The sequence below is a fragment of the Etheostoma spectabile genome, chromosome 2 (genome assembly GCF_008692095.1).
Source record: "Etheostoma spectabile isolate EspeVRDwgs_2016 chromosome 2, UIUC_Espe_1.0, whole genome shotgun sequence".
Lineage (NCBI taxonomy): Eukaryota > Metazoa > Chordata > Actinopteri > Perciformes > Percidae > Etheostoma > Etheostoma spectabile.
The window spans coordinates 31,377,658-31,390,239 of record NC_045734.1 but is presented as its reverse complement, the minus strand read 5'-3'; the positions used below and the strand labels follow the sequence as shown (position 1 = coordinate 31,390,239).

General features: G+C 45.6%; 1 protein-coding gene across 1 annotated transcript in view; it reads left to right on the top strand.

Moving 5' to 3' along the window:
* The window catches only part of LOC116702471 (titin-like), a 210,852-nt gene that overhangs the window by 189,710 nt on the left and 8,560 nt on the right, over positions 1–12,582 (top strand). Inside the window, 14 exon segments of the mRNA XM_032536680.1 lie at positions 199–338; positions 497–623; positions 1,632–1,898; positions 2,255–2,521; positions 3,166–3,432; positions 4,087–4,226; positions 4,814–4,940; positions 5,940–6,082; positions 8,150–8,273; positions 8,752–9,018; positions 9,486–9,583; positions 10,020–10,188; positions 11,178–11,447; positions 12,254–12,520. Coding sequence (XP_032392571.1) covers positions 199–338; positions 497–623; positions 1,632–1,898; positions 2,255–2,521; positions 3,166–3,432; positions 4,087–4,226; positions 4,814–4,940; positions 5,940–6,082; positions 8,150–8,273; positions 8,752–9,018; positions 9,486–9,583; positions 10,020–10,188; positions 11,178–11,447; positions 12,254–12,520 — 2,673 coding nt within the window.

The window sequence follows — 12,582 nt, the reverse complement described above, 5'->3', positions numbered from 1 at the left end:
ATTTCAGATATAGACATTTTTTAAAGGGGTCCATTTGACCCGAGGACAACAGGAGGGTTAGAGGAGGTTTCTATTGAGGACCTTCATTAGAGGTTCCTGTATATATGTCTGTTGTCCAAGTGTCTTTATGTCCTGTGGTTTGAATATCTAATGTCTTAATGTCTTGAGTGAGAGTTTTGTCCCTCTGTTGAACACCAGCGCGCCACATCAAGGTGGTTCGGCCCACGTACGGGGTCGAGGTCTTTGACGGAGAGACCGCTCGATTTGAAGTCGAGCTAAGCGAGGACGACGTCCACGGCCAATGGAGATTGAACGGAGAAGTCCTCAGTCCGTCTGCCGTATGTCTCTTTAATAGTCCACCTCTTACCCATGGGTCCATTCACTTTCCTTCTGACGGGGATTTCTCATGAATGAAAGTGAATGGACGCATGGCCTTGGTCTAGTTTTGAGTCCTGATGTTTTTACTGAAATGCTGACGTCTGTGGGGGGTCTGCAGGACGTTGAGATCGTGGAGGACGGCGCCAAACACACTCTGGTCTTATACAACTGCAGAGTGCCTCTAACCGGCGAGGTGGCGTTCGCCGCCGCCAACGCCAGGTGCTCCGCAAACCTGAAAGTGAAGGGTGAGCGTTCACGTCCTCACTTCTGCTCCTTCTTGGTGTCTTTCTGTCTCACTTCCATCTGTCTTCACTTCCTCTGCAAGTTCACGTCTCACGTTGTCGGATGCTGCAATATCCAAAATCTCCAGAAAATGGTGTGGAGTGATAAAATCACTGCAAGTTATTTGGTTCTTACCGAGATAAAAACTTAGATTTAGAAGTGTTCAGTGTTTTAAGAGTGAATTTCTTATTTTAAGTGTTCAACTTTAAAATATAATCTTAAACAAGCTGGTCAAGTGAAATGATCTTATCTTATTATTAGGAATTAAGTTATCACTAAATTATAAATTATTGTGAATTAATTATCATTAAATAAATGTATAAATTATAATCTTAAATCAAGAAAATTTGTCAAGTGAAATTATCTAATTATTATAAATTAATTAAACTATAATTAAATTATGAATGATAAATTATAAATTTGTATAGATTAATTATAATTAATTCAATTATAAATTAATAAGATTATAAACTTAAATCGTCCAAGCAAATTAAATTATCTTTTCTTATTATTACCAATTCATTAAATTATAAGTACATTATAATTTTCTTTTAAATAAATTACAATTAATTAAATTTATAAATTACAATCTTAAATCAAGGAAGCTTGTCAAGTGAAATTATCTTGCTCCATGAACAGATAATTTAAGTATAAGTTAATGATGAAGAATATAATAATAATAATAATAATAATACATAATTTAATTACAAGATAAGTACCTTTTCCCTCAGTTTTAGTGTTTTTATCTTGTTTTTAGACTCTATTTTTTGCAGTGTAATACAGATTCACATCCCATTTAAAGTGTTATATCCAGAATATAAAGAACATTATTTTGTCTTGCGTAGAACTTCTTGTGGATAATTCTTCTCTTCGTCTTTCATCAACTCCCCCAAACACCACTGAGCCAAAGCTGTATTTTCCTGAACCCTGAACGCCTCCTTGATGTTAACTGTGTGTGTCTGGACCAACAGAGCACCCGGTCTCGTTCATTACCCCCCTGGCCGACGTGCATGTGTACGAAAAGGACGAGGCGAGGTTTGAGGTGGAGGTTTCTAGAGAGCCCAGAAGCTCCCGGTGGCTGAAGGGAGCCCAGGAGCTCGTAAACGACGACAGGTTCGAGCTCCTGGCCCAGGGAAACAGACACACTCTGGTGGTGAAATCGGCCCGATACGAAGACGAGGCCAAATACATGTTTGAGGCTGAAGATAAACGCACATCTGGGAAGTTGATTATCAAAGGTAAACGGAGTCCTGCCGTTCTGGTTGGGACGGACATGTCCGCCATCTTTTCCTCCCAAAACATGTGTATGTCCTTGTGTGGGTCTAGATGTATTTGGTGTGTATGTCTGTATGGGTCTAGATGTATTTGGTGTGTATGTCTGTATGGGTCTAGATGTATTTGGTGTGTATGTCTGTATAGGTCTAGATGTATTTGGTGTGTATGTCTGTGTGGGTCTAGATGTATTTGGTGTGTATGTCTGTATGGGTCTAGATGTAATTCCCTATATGTGTGTGTATAATTTGGTGTGTATGTCGGTATGTGTCTACATGTACTTACCTATGTGTGTATATATATATAATTTGTATTTTGTCAGGTATTCGTCTTGAGTTTATCAAGCCCATTAAAGACGTGACCGTGAAGGAACGTGAAACCGCGGAGTTCAGTGTGGAACTGTCTCACGAGAACGTCCCGGTGGCGTGGTACCGCAACGGCGTGCGCCTGCACCCCAGCAAGGTGGTGCACATGTCGGGGGAGGGGCGTGGCCACACCCTGGCCCTGAAGGAGGTCTCCACCGACGACACGGCCATGATCAGGGTCGAGGCCCTGGGCAAGACCGCCGAGGCCATGCTCACCGTGCTCGGTTAGTAGCCGTGGCGATGGAGGGTAACTAAGTACTTTTACTCAAGTACTGTACTTCAGTACCACATGTTGAGGTACTTGTACTTTACTGGAGTCTTTTCTTTTCATTTTCTACTTCTACTCCGCTACATGTCAGCGGTAAATCTTCTACTTTAGTTACTTATTCCTTTAGTTACTAATTCCTTTAGTTACTAATTCCTTTAGTTACTAGTTCCTTTAGTTACTCCACTACATTCATCTGGCAGCTTTAGTTACTAGTTACTTTCCACATTAAGATTCCTACTCACAAAACACATGTAATTCATATGATCTGATGTATATTGTAAAGTAACTATAGCAACAATATAACGGGCCCAGGTCCGGCTGAGACCATGAGACCATGTATACGGGGTGGTATTGGTACCTTTACCCGGGTTCTTCTCCCCACCAGCCCCCATGTTTTCCTACTGTAACCGACCCCTGGTGGTCTTGTTCCATGCCCTCCTGCAGAGGACCTGGGTACTACCCCCCCCATGTTATCCTGCTGTAACCGGCCCCTGGTGGTCTTGTTCCATGCCCTCCTGCAGAGGACCTGGGTACTACCCCCCCCCAATGTTATCCTGCTGTAACCGGCCCCTGGTGGTCTTGTTCCATGTCTTCTTGCAGAGGGCGACCTGTACTTCACAGGGAAGCTGCAGAACTACACGGCGGTGGAGAAGGACGAGGTGGTCCTGGCGTGCGAGCTGAGCCGGGCGTCCGGCGCCGTCCGCTGGTTGAAGGACGGCAACGAGGTCTTTGCCTCCAAGAACGTCCTCCTCCAATCGGACGGCCGGAGGCGCTCGCTTCTCCTCAGGAAGGCGGCGAGGAGCGACATGGGGGCGTACACCTGCGACTGTGGCACCGACAAAACCACAGCAGACCTGAACATCGAAGGTAATACCTGCGGCCCGCCCCCCCAACCCGCTCAGGAGGGCAGAGTCAGGCCCCGCCCACTTTCTCCGGGACATCCAATCATCCTCCATCTCCCATCTTTATGTCCTCTGTGTACTCGAAAAGTCTTGTAACGTTGGTGACGTCTTGTCATAATCCAACCCTGTTATTACAGCACATGTACACACATATACACACATATATACACATATACACACATATACACACATATATACACATATACACACATATATACACATATACACACATATACACACATATACACACATATATATACATATATACACATATAAACACATATATACACACATTTACACACATACCACACTTACACATATATGTATGTATATGTATATATATATGTGTATATATATGTGTACATATATGTACATATATACTGGGTTGGGTTATTGCCGAGATTGACTCCTCGTCTTTCAGCTGTTGTAGCGAACTGTAAGACGCTCTGAATGAGAGCGTCCGCTTCCTGTCCAATCTGTTGCATCATGTCTTCGCTGTCTGTCCCCTGGTGGTCTCTGTCCCTCTGTCCGACCACGTCAAACTGTTTCACTGCTGGTTTCCCCGGGCGACGTCCGTCAGCCGCTAGCGTCCCTCTAACTTGTCTTTACCCCCCCCCAGAGCGCGACATAAAGGTGGTGCGCCCGCTGTACAGCGTGGAGGTCACGGAGACGGAGACCGCCAAGTTTGAGACGGAGATCTCAGAGGAGGACCTGCACGCCACCTGGAAACTGAAGGGGGAGATGATCCACCCGTCTGCTGTAAGATCAAATGAGAGGGGGGAATGAGAGGGGGGACGCCAGAGCAGGGGGAATGAGAGGAGGATACCCAGAGCGGGGGATGAGAGGGAGAACGCTAGAGCAGGGGGAATGAAAGGGGGAAATTAGAGGGGGAATGGCAGAGCAGGGGGAATGAGAGGGGAAATGCTAGAGCAGGGGGAATAAGAGGGGGAATGCTAAGCAGGAGGAATGAGAGGGGAAGGGCGGAGCAGGGGGATGAGAGGGGAATGCCAGAGAGTGGGGAATTAGAGGGGGAAGCTAGAGCATGGGAATGCCAGAGTTGTGGGAATGAAATCAGAATCAGAATCAAATACTGGGGGAATGAGAGGCGAACTGCCAGAGCATGGGAATAAGGGGGAATGCCAGAGCATGGGGAATGAGAGGGGGATGCCAGAGCAGGGGGAATGAGAGGGGGAATGAGAGGGGGAATGTAGCAATAGACATTGTTCTGTAAACTAAAACGTAGCGGTGTATAATTAGCTCTGATCTCAAAGTGAAGAATTATTGTATTACTATTATTAATATTTATTATTTATTATTATTATAATTAATCTAACGTGACGGTCCAGGACGTGGAGATCAAGGACGAGGGGAGCCGACACATCCTGATCCTCTTCAACTGCACCATGGACATGGCCGGGAGCGTCGACTTCTCCGCCGCCAACGCCAAGTCCTCCGCCCAGCTCAGGGTCAAAGGTGACACACACACACAGACACACACACACTAAAATACAGGGGTATAAGTATACACCCCCCTATGTTAAAATACAGGGGGCTTAGTATACACCCCCCTATGTTAAAATACAGGGGCATAAGTATACACCCCCCTATGTTAAAATACAGGGGGTATAAGTATACACCCCCTATGTTAAAATACAGGGCATAAATACACCCCCCTATGTAAAATACAGGGTAAGTATACACCCCCTATGTTAAATCAGGGGGTATAAGTATACACCCCCTATGTTAAAATACAGGGGCATAAGTATACTCCCCCCCCCCCATGTTCAGTAGCAGCAGGATGTATTGCAGTGAAATCTAAAATGGAGATGTGATATGTGAGTGACAGCTCGGTGGCTGTTAAGAGGCTTTAATTCCGGCATGTGAAGAAGCTGCCTGTAAATACCTGTTAATTCAGACTGACATCCTGGATCTGGGCTGGATGACAGCGTTACCATGGCGTTACCACGGCGTTACCACGGTGCCAAACCATGACGTTGTTTTTTTTTTTTCTGCTGCAGACGTTGGGTAACCTCCTGCGAGGAGCTTCCACAATCTCCTTTTCCAGGAGAAGTGATTGACAGGAGCAGATTGGCTTCCCCCGTTGGTTTGGCAGAGGCTGGCTCTCAGCCAATCAGAGCCCTCGGTTATTTTAGAAGACGCATGCCTTATCTAGAGCAGGTCGGCCGTGATTGGCCGGCAGCTGGACGCTACCCCGTCCCTCACTGGTGCCTGCCAGCTTTAGGGAATGTGCGGCAGGTCGTATGCTAATGAGCTGGCCCCCCCAGGGCCAGGTCCCAGGGTGGCTGTGTTCAGTTGTCCCGAGAGCGTCGAGCCGCCGGTCTTCAGCTCCAGCACCATGACCAGAAGCCACTGAGGATTACTTCTCCGCAAGGAGTTCTTTGGATTTTGTTCAGGTTTTTAGTTTGTGTTCTGAGGGGGGGGGACTAACCATGTCTTCTCCCCAATCCAAAGCCCGGGTGATCGGCCTGGCCAGGCCTCTGCAGGACGCCACGGTGACCGCCGGCGAGACCGCCACCTTCGAGTGTGAGCTGTCCTATGAAGGCATCGCGGTGGAGTGGTTCCTGGGGGGGGCCAAGCTGGAACCCAGCGACAGAGTAAGTCCCAAAACACACAGCGCACCCCCATCCTGGGAACACCACCTGCTGACATACAGATACTAATAGCTGTGCAGGGGTCTGAGGGGCCGGGGGTCTGGGGGTCTGTGGGTCTGGGGGTCTGAGGGTCGGGGGGTCTGAGGGTCTGGGGGTCCGGGGTGCAGGCCTCGGCTGGTTCTGGTCTCACAGTGTTGTTGTTTTTTCAACAACAACTACACATTTAAGAGACGCGGCATGTTGCTTGTTGTTGTTCCTTTCCTTTCTCTTTCTTCCATTTCTCTTCCTTCCTTCCTTCCTTCCGTCCGTCCGTCCTTCCTTCCTTCCTTCCTTGTCTTCCCTTTTCCAATTATTCAGCAAAACATAAAGAGAGGAAACATATAGTCTGTGAAATGAACGAGGGACAGAAGAAAGGAGCGATCGAATGAGGAGAGAAAGAAAGAAAAGGAATTACCTTTTAATTCTAAAATCACTTTTCAGAGTGTTTTTTCTAGATTAAATGTAGTTTAAGTTGAATTTTTTAGGTATTTTATTTTGTTAGGGCCAGGTATATCATGATATAGAAATATTAAGCTACATAAATATACAAATACTTCAATAAAGTGTAGTATTTGTGGCCATTTAGAGTCTGATGTGATGCGATTATCTCCCTTCAATTTCTGTAAGAAACTTGCAAACAAAGTGATATGCGTTCACTTTTCCCTATTTGAAGTGTTTCTGGAACCTTGCAGCAGTTTGGGTTGAGTCGTGGGTTTTCCTTGAGATCCAGCTTCTTTAGGGTCTAGTCTGGGATCCTCAGCCCCCCAGTTCTCTTCATATAAGGGCCTGCAGCGGGGCATTCGATCCTGCAGTCCAGGGAACAGGCACGGAGGCCTTTCTGCCTGGCAAGCGATTCTCGGGGGTTATTTATAACGCTGCAGGAGGCCGGGACCCGGAGCAGGTGGCAACAGGAGCCTGTCCACAGATCCTGAACCACAACACGTGCCTTGAAGGTTTCTGTGCTTTTCATAAGGAAAGAGAGAGCTCGGTGCCGCTGACTCACATCCGGTCGTTACGCAGGGTTGGTTTGATTATGGGATGTGACCACGGAGGTCTGCAGGATTCCAAGGAAACCCGATCTCTCTTGGGGTTGTGCAAGCGTGAGCTGGTCTCTGGTGGACTGGTCTCTGGTGGACAGAAACTAGAGCTTATGGCTTCTGGGTTAGGTTAGCGATACATGTACATGCACACACACATACACACATACATATATATGTACATACAAAAATCAGCCCTGGGGGGTCAGAGGTCGGTTAAATCGGGGGACGGAGAGCAGCTGCCTGCTCTCGTCTCAGCTGTCAGGGCCCAGCTGACCCAGGACCCCCTGGGGGGGCTGTCAGGGCCCAGCTGACCCAAGACCCCTGGTGGGGCTGCAGACCCCAGAACCCAAAACTCTACGTTCTCTCTGAGTCTCGTAGACCTGCAGGCGGTGTTAGAGACAGAGAGACAGACAGGAAGACAGGGAGACAGGGAGACAGACAGACAGGGAGACAGGGAGACATTTAGTGGACTAACACTTGACATCACAACTCAGATTCTCCACAAGGAAGCATGCAAAAGCACAAAATGCATCAAAAACATCCAAAAAAAAGTCCCCAAAACCTCCAAAAAAAGACACACAAACATTCAAAAAATCATCAACAAAATCCAAAAACTCACATAAATCTCCAAAAAAAGTCACGAAAACACCTCAAAAAGTCACACATACGTAGAAGACAGACTGTTGTTGTTGGTGTTGTTGGTGTTGTTGTTGACGGTGCCTGTGTTGTTGTTGTTGGTGTTGTTGTTGTTGGTGTTGTTGTTGTTGGTGTTGTTTTTGTTGGTGTTGTTTTTGTTGTTGTTGGTGTTGTTGGTGTTGTTGGTGTTGTTGGTGTTGTTGGTGACGGTGACTGTGTTGTTGTTGTTGGTGTTTTTGTTGTTGTTGGTGGTGGTGTTGGTGTTGTTGGTGGTGGTGTTGGTGTTGTTGGTGGTGGTGTTGGTGTTGTTGTTGGTGGGGGTGTTGTTGTTGTTGACGGTGTTGTTGTTAAACAGGTGGTGTTGAAGTCGGAGGGTAAAGTCCACAGCCTGACTCTGAGGGACGTCAAGCTGGACGAGGCGGGACAACTTAAACTGGTCGCCAAAGATTTCCAGACCGAGGCCAACCTCATCGTCAAAGGTAAGACCTTAGTGGTCCCTAATACTGGATCTGGAGTCTCTTTATATAGACCTTAGTGGTCCTAATACTGATTGAAGTCTCTTTATAGAGACCTTAGTGGTCCCTAATACGGATCTGAAGTCTCTTATATAGACCTTAGTGGTCCCCATACTGTATCTGAAGTCTCTTTATATAGACCTTAGTGGTCCCTAATACTGTATCTGAAGTCTCTTTTTATAGCCTAGGGGTCCCTAATACTGTATCTGAAGTCTCTTTATATAGACCTTAGGGTCCCTAATACTGTATCTGAAGTCTCTTTATACAGACTTAGTGGTCCCTAAAACTGGATTGAAGGCTAATGACATCATAAGGGAAGTAACCCATCACGAAAGTTTTGTCGAGGAAACGCCAGAGCAGTGTCAATCCTCAACAACGTTCTGCGTGTGTGTGTGTGTGTGTGTGTGTGTGTGTGTGTGTGTGTGTGTGTGTGTGTGTTCAGAGCCGCCGGTGGAGTTCACCAAGCCTCTGGAGGACCAGACGGTGGAGGAGGAGGCGACCGCCACGCTGGAGTGCGAGGTCTCCAGAGAGAACGCGGAGGTGCGCTGGTTCCGGGACGGGCAGGACATCCGGAAGACCAAGAAGTACGAGATGATCATCGATGGCCGCAAGAGGGCGCTGGTCATCCACGACTGCACCCTGGACGACGCCAAGACCTACGCTTGCGACGCCAAGGACTTCAAGACCTCCTGCTTCCTCAACGTTGAACGTGTGTACAGCCCAGGAAGTCATATTGTCTTAATTCTGTCATTTTAGCGTTGTGTAGGTTGGACACTTCATTTAAAGTTGTCAGCAAACCAAGTAAATGTCTCTGAAGGGTTTGCTAAGTCTACCAGACTCCATGTAAATAAACGGTCATTTTAGCATCATATTAAACACTTCATTTAAAGTCGACAGAAACCAAATACAATGAAGAAAAGCTTTTTTTGGTCTTCTCTACACTTTTACAACCACCGCAACTCTAGTGTTGGTTGAAATAAACACATAGTTTACCAATTTACTTGGGAAAATATATTGGCTGTAGACACACTAAATGTGATGTTTTTTACATGGAGTCTGGTTGGTTTAGCGCTAGCTACGTCGTAGCTGTTTCTGGGAAACAAAAAAGTCTTAAAAAGGTTTTAAAGGTTAGTCTCTGGAGGATTAAGACACTTAACATTTTTATTATTTTTACAGCTCCTCATGTCGAGTTCTCCGAGCCGCTCCATGATGTCGAGGTCAAAGAGAAGGAGTCCGCCAGGTTTGAATGTCAAGTTTCCAGAGAGGACGTCAAGGTGAGCATCCGTTTACTGCAGACAAACTTTAAATTAATAATGAAGATTCACTTGCTAATCCTGTCCAAACTGTCCTCTGTCCATTTATAAGGACGTCTCCTAACCCTGTCCGAAATCTCCTCCGTCCATTAATAATGACGTCTCCTAACTGTCCATTCATAATGGCGTCTCCTAACCCTGTCCTCTGTCCTCTGTCCATTTATAATGACGTCTCCTGACCCTGCCCGAAATCTCCTCTGTCCATTAATAATGACGTCTCCTAACCCTGTCCTCTGTCCTCTGTCCATTTATAATGACGTCTCCTGACCCTGTCCGAAATCTCCTCTGTCCATTTATAATGACGTCTCCTAACCCTGTCCCCTGTCCTCTGTCCTCTGTCCATGTACAATGACGTCTCCTGACCCTGTCCTCTGTCCTCTGTCCTGGCGTCTCGCAGGTCCGCTGGTTTAAGGACGGAAGTGAAATCAGAAAGGGGAAGAAGTACGAGATCATCGCCCAGGGACGCCAACACGTCCTCATCGTCCACAAGTCAGTGTTTGACGACGAGGCCGAGTACGAGTGTGACGCCAAGACGGCCAAGTCCTCCGGCATGCTCACCGTCGTCGGTAAGGAGACACCGCAGTGTAGTTCATGTCTTTTATGTATTTCCTGTATTTTAATGGTGATTATTTGCGGCGCTGGAACTCAGCACATTTACACATACATGCTCTAATGTCAATAACAGGAAGCCAGGTACGTGTTCTGTAAATGTTTTTAAAATATATGAAAATATATATTAATAAGGTCTATTCCCATTCATATATTTACCCATACAATATATTCATACACATACTACACATTGTTCAGTGTATTCAACATGACGCCGGGTCAATGATTGAATTGTCTCTCTGGATCTCTGGAAAATTTATTTTTTATTATCTTATAATTTCTTAATTTATTACGTAGTTTATTGCACAGTTTGGTGCCACTGACAGAAACTCTTCCTTAATATTAGACTTTGAGAAAATTTGAGTTGAGATGTGACGTTTCTTAATTGTAATATAATATTGATTATAAATATAAAATACATTACATGTTATTATGATTTATGTACATTTTAAATTATAAATAAATCATTAATAAATTTAAGTTGTAATGCACTTTATATTTATGCAAATCTCAAAGTGCAACATGATAAAACACGTGAGTGCTAAAAATAAAAACACAAAAAAATAAATAAAAAATAAATTAAAATAAAATTAAAAATTAAATAAATAAATAGTAAAATAAAAAGAAATACCAAAAAAATTACAAAGAAAGAAATAATAAACAAAACAAAATGAATAATAGTGAAAAAAATAAATAAATACAAAAAATAAAATGAATAAATAAAAAAATAACAAATAAAATAAAAAAATAAAAATAGTGGAAAACAAAATACTAAAAATTAAATGAATAATTAAATAAAGTAAAAAAGTATAAAAAAATAATAAATAAATTTAAAAAAAAATAGTTAAAAGAAATAAATAAAAATAAATAAATGAATAAATACATTAAAAAAATAAAATTAAAAAAATAAATTAAAAATAATGCTTCCTGGCTCCGTGTGTTGCAGAGGAGGAGGCAAGGTTCAGCAAGAACCTGTCCAACGTGGAGGGGACGGAGACGGACAGCGTGAAGCTTATCTGCGAGGTCTCCAAACCCGGCGCCGACGTGACCTGGTACCGCGGCGACGAGGAGCTGCCCGAGGGCGGCCGCTACGAGCACATCGTGGACGGGAAGAAGAGGATCCTCCTCATCCAGGACCTGAAGATGGCCGACGCCGGAGAGTACACCTGCAGGCTGAGTCCCAGCATCAAGACCTCCGGGACCCTCAAGATCAACGGTGAGAGGAACACACCTGAGTCAGGGTCTGATACGACATACCCGAGTTAGGGTCTGACCAACACCCTTAGTCAGGGTCTTATACACTATCCCAGTTAGGGTCTGACACACGCCACACCTGAATCAGGGTCTGATACGACACACCTGAATCGGGTCGGACCCGACACACCTGATTAGGGTGCTGATACGACATACCGATCAGGGTCGAACGCACACCTGAGTCAGGGTCTGATAGACTACTAATCAGGTTGATCGCAACCCGAGTTAGGGTCTGAAACACAACACCTGAGTTAGGTCTGATACGACATACCTGAATCAGGTCTGATAAGAAACGTACCCAGTTAGGTCTGACACGACACACCTGAGTTAGGGTCTGATACGACATACCCGAGTCAGGGTCTGACACAACACACCTGAGTTAGGGTCTGATACGACATACCAGAGTTAGGGTCTGACACAACACACCTGAATTAGGGTCTGATACGACATACCCGAGTTAGGGTCTGACACGACACACCTGAGTCAGGGTCTGATACGACATACCCAAGTTAGGGTCTGACACGACACACCTGAATCAGGGTCTAACACAACACACCTGAGTTAGGGTCTGATACGACACACCCGAGTCAGGGTCTGACACAACACACCTGAGTCAGGGTCTGATACGACATACCCGAGTCAGGGTCTGACACAACACACCTGAGTTAGGGCCGGACACGACACAAAGATAACGTGTGTAATAACAACGCCTTGCGGGATTTATAAAGTATACACTATTATTAATTTAATTTATTTGTGGTGGTCCAGAGCTGGCTGCAGAGTTCATCTCGCGGCCCCAGAGCCAGGAGGCGGTGGAGGGCGAGAAGGCGGAGTTCACCTGCTCCGTCTCCAAGGAAACCTACGATGTGAAGTGGATGAGAGGTGACGAGGAGCTGCAGGCGGGAGACAAGTACCAGATGGTCAGCGACGGGAAGAGGCGGACCCTGGTCATCAAGACCTGCGAGCTCCGAGATGAGGGGGCGTACACGGTGATGATCGGAGCCACCAGAGCAAACGCCGACCTCACCGTGCTAGGTAGGCCCTGAAGTCTCTTTTATGTAGACCTTAGTGGTCCCTAATACTGTATCTGAAGTCTC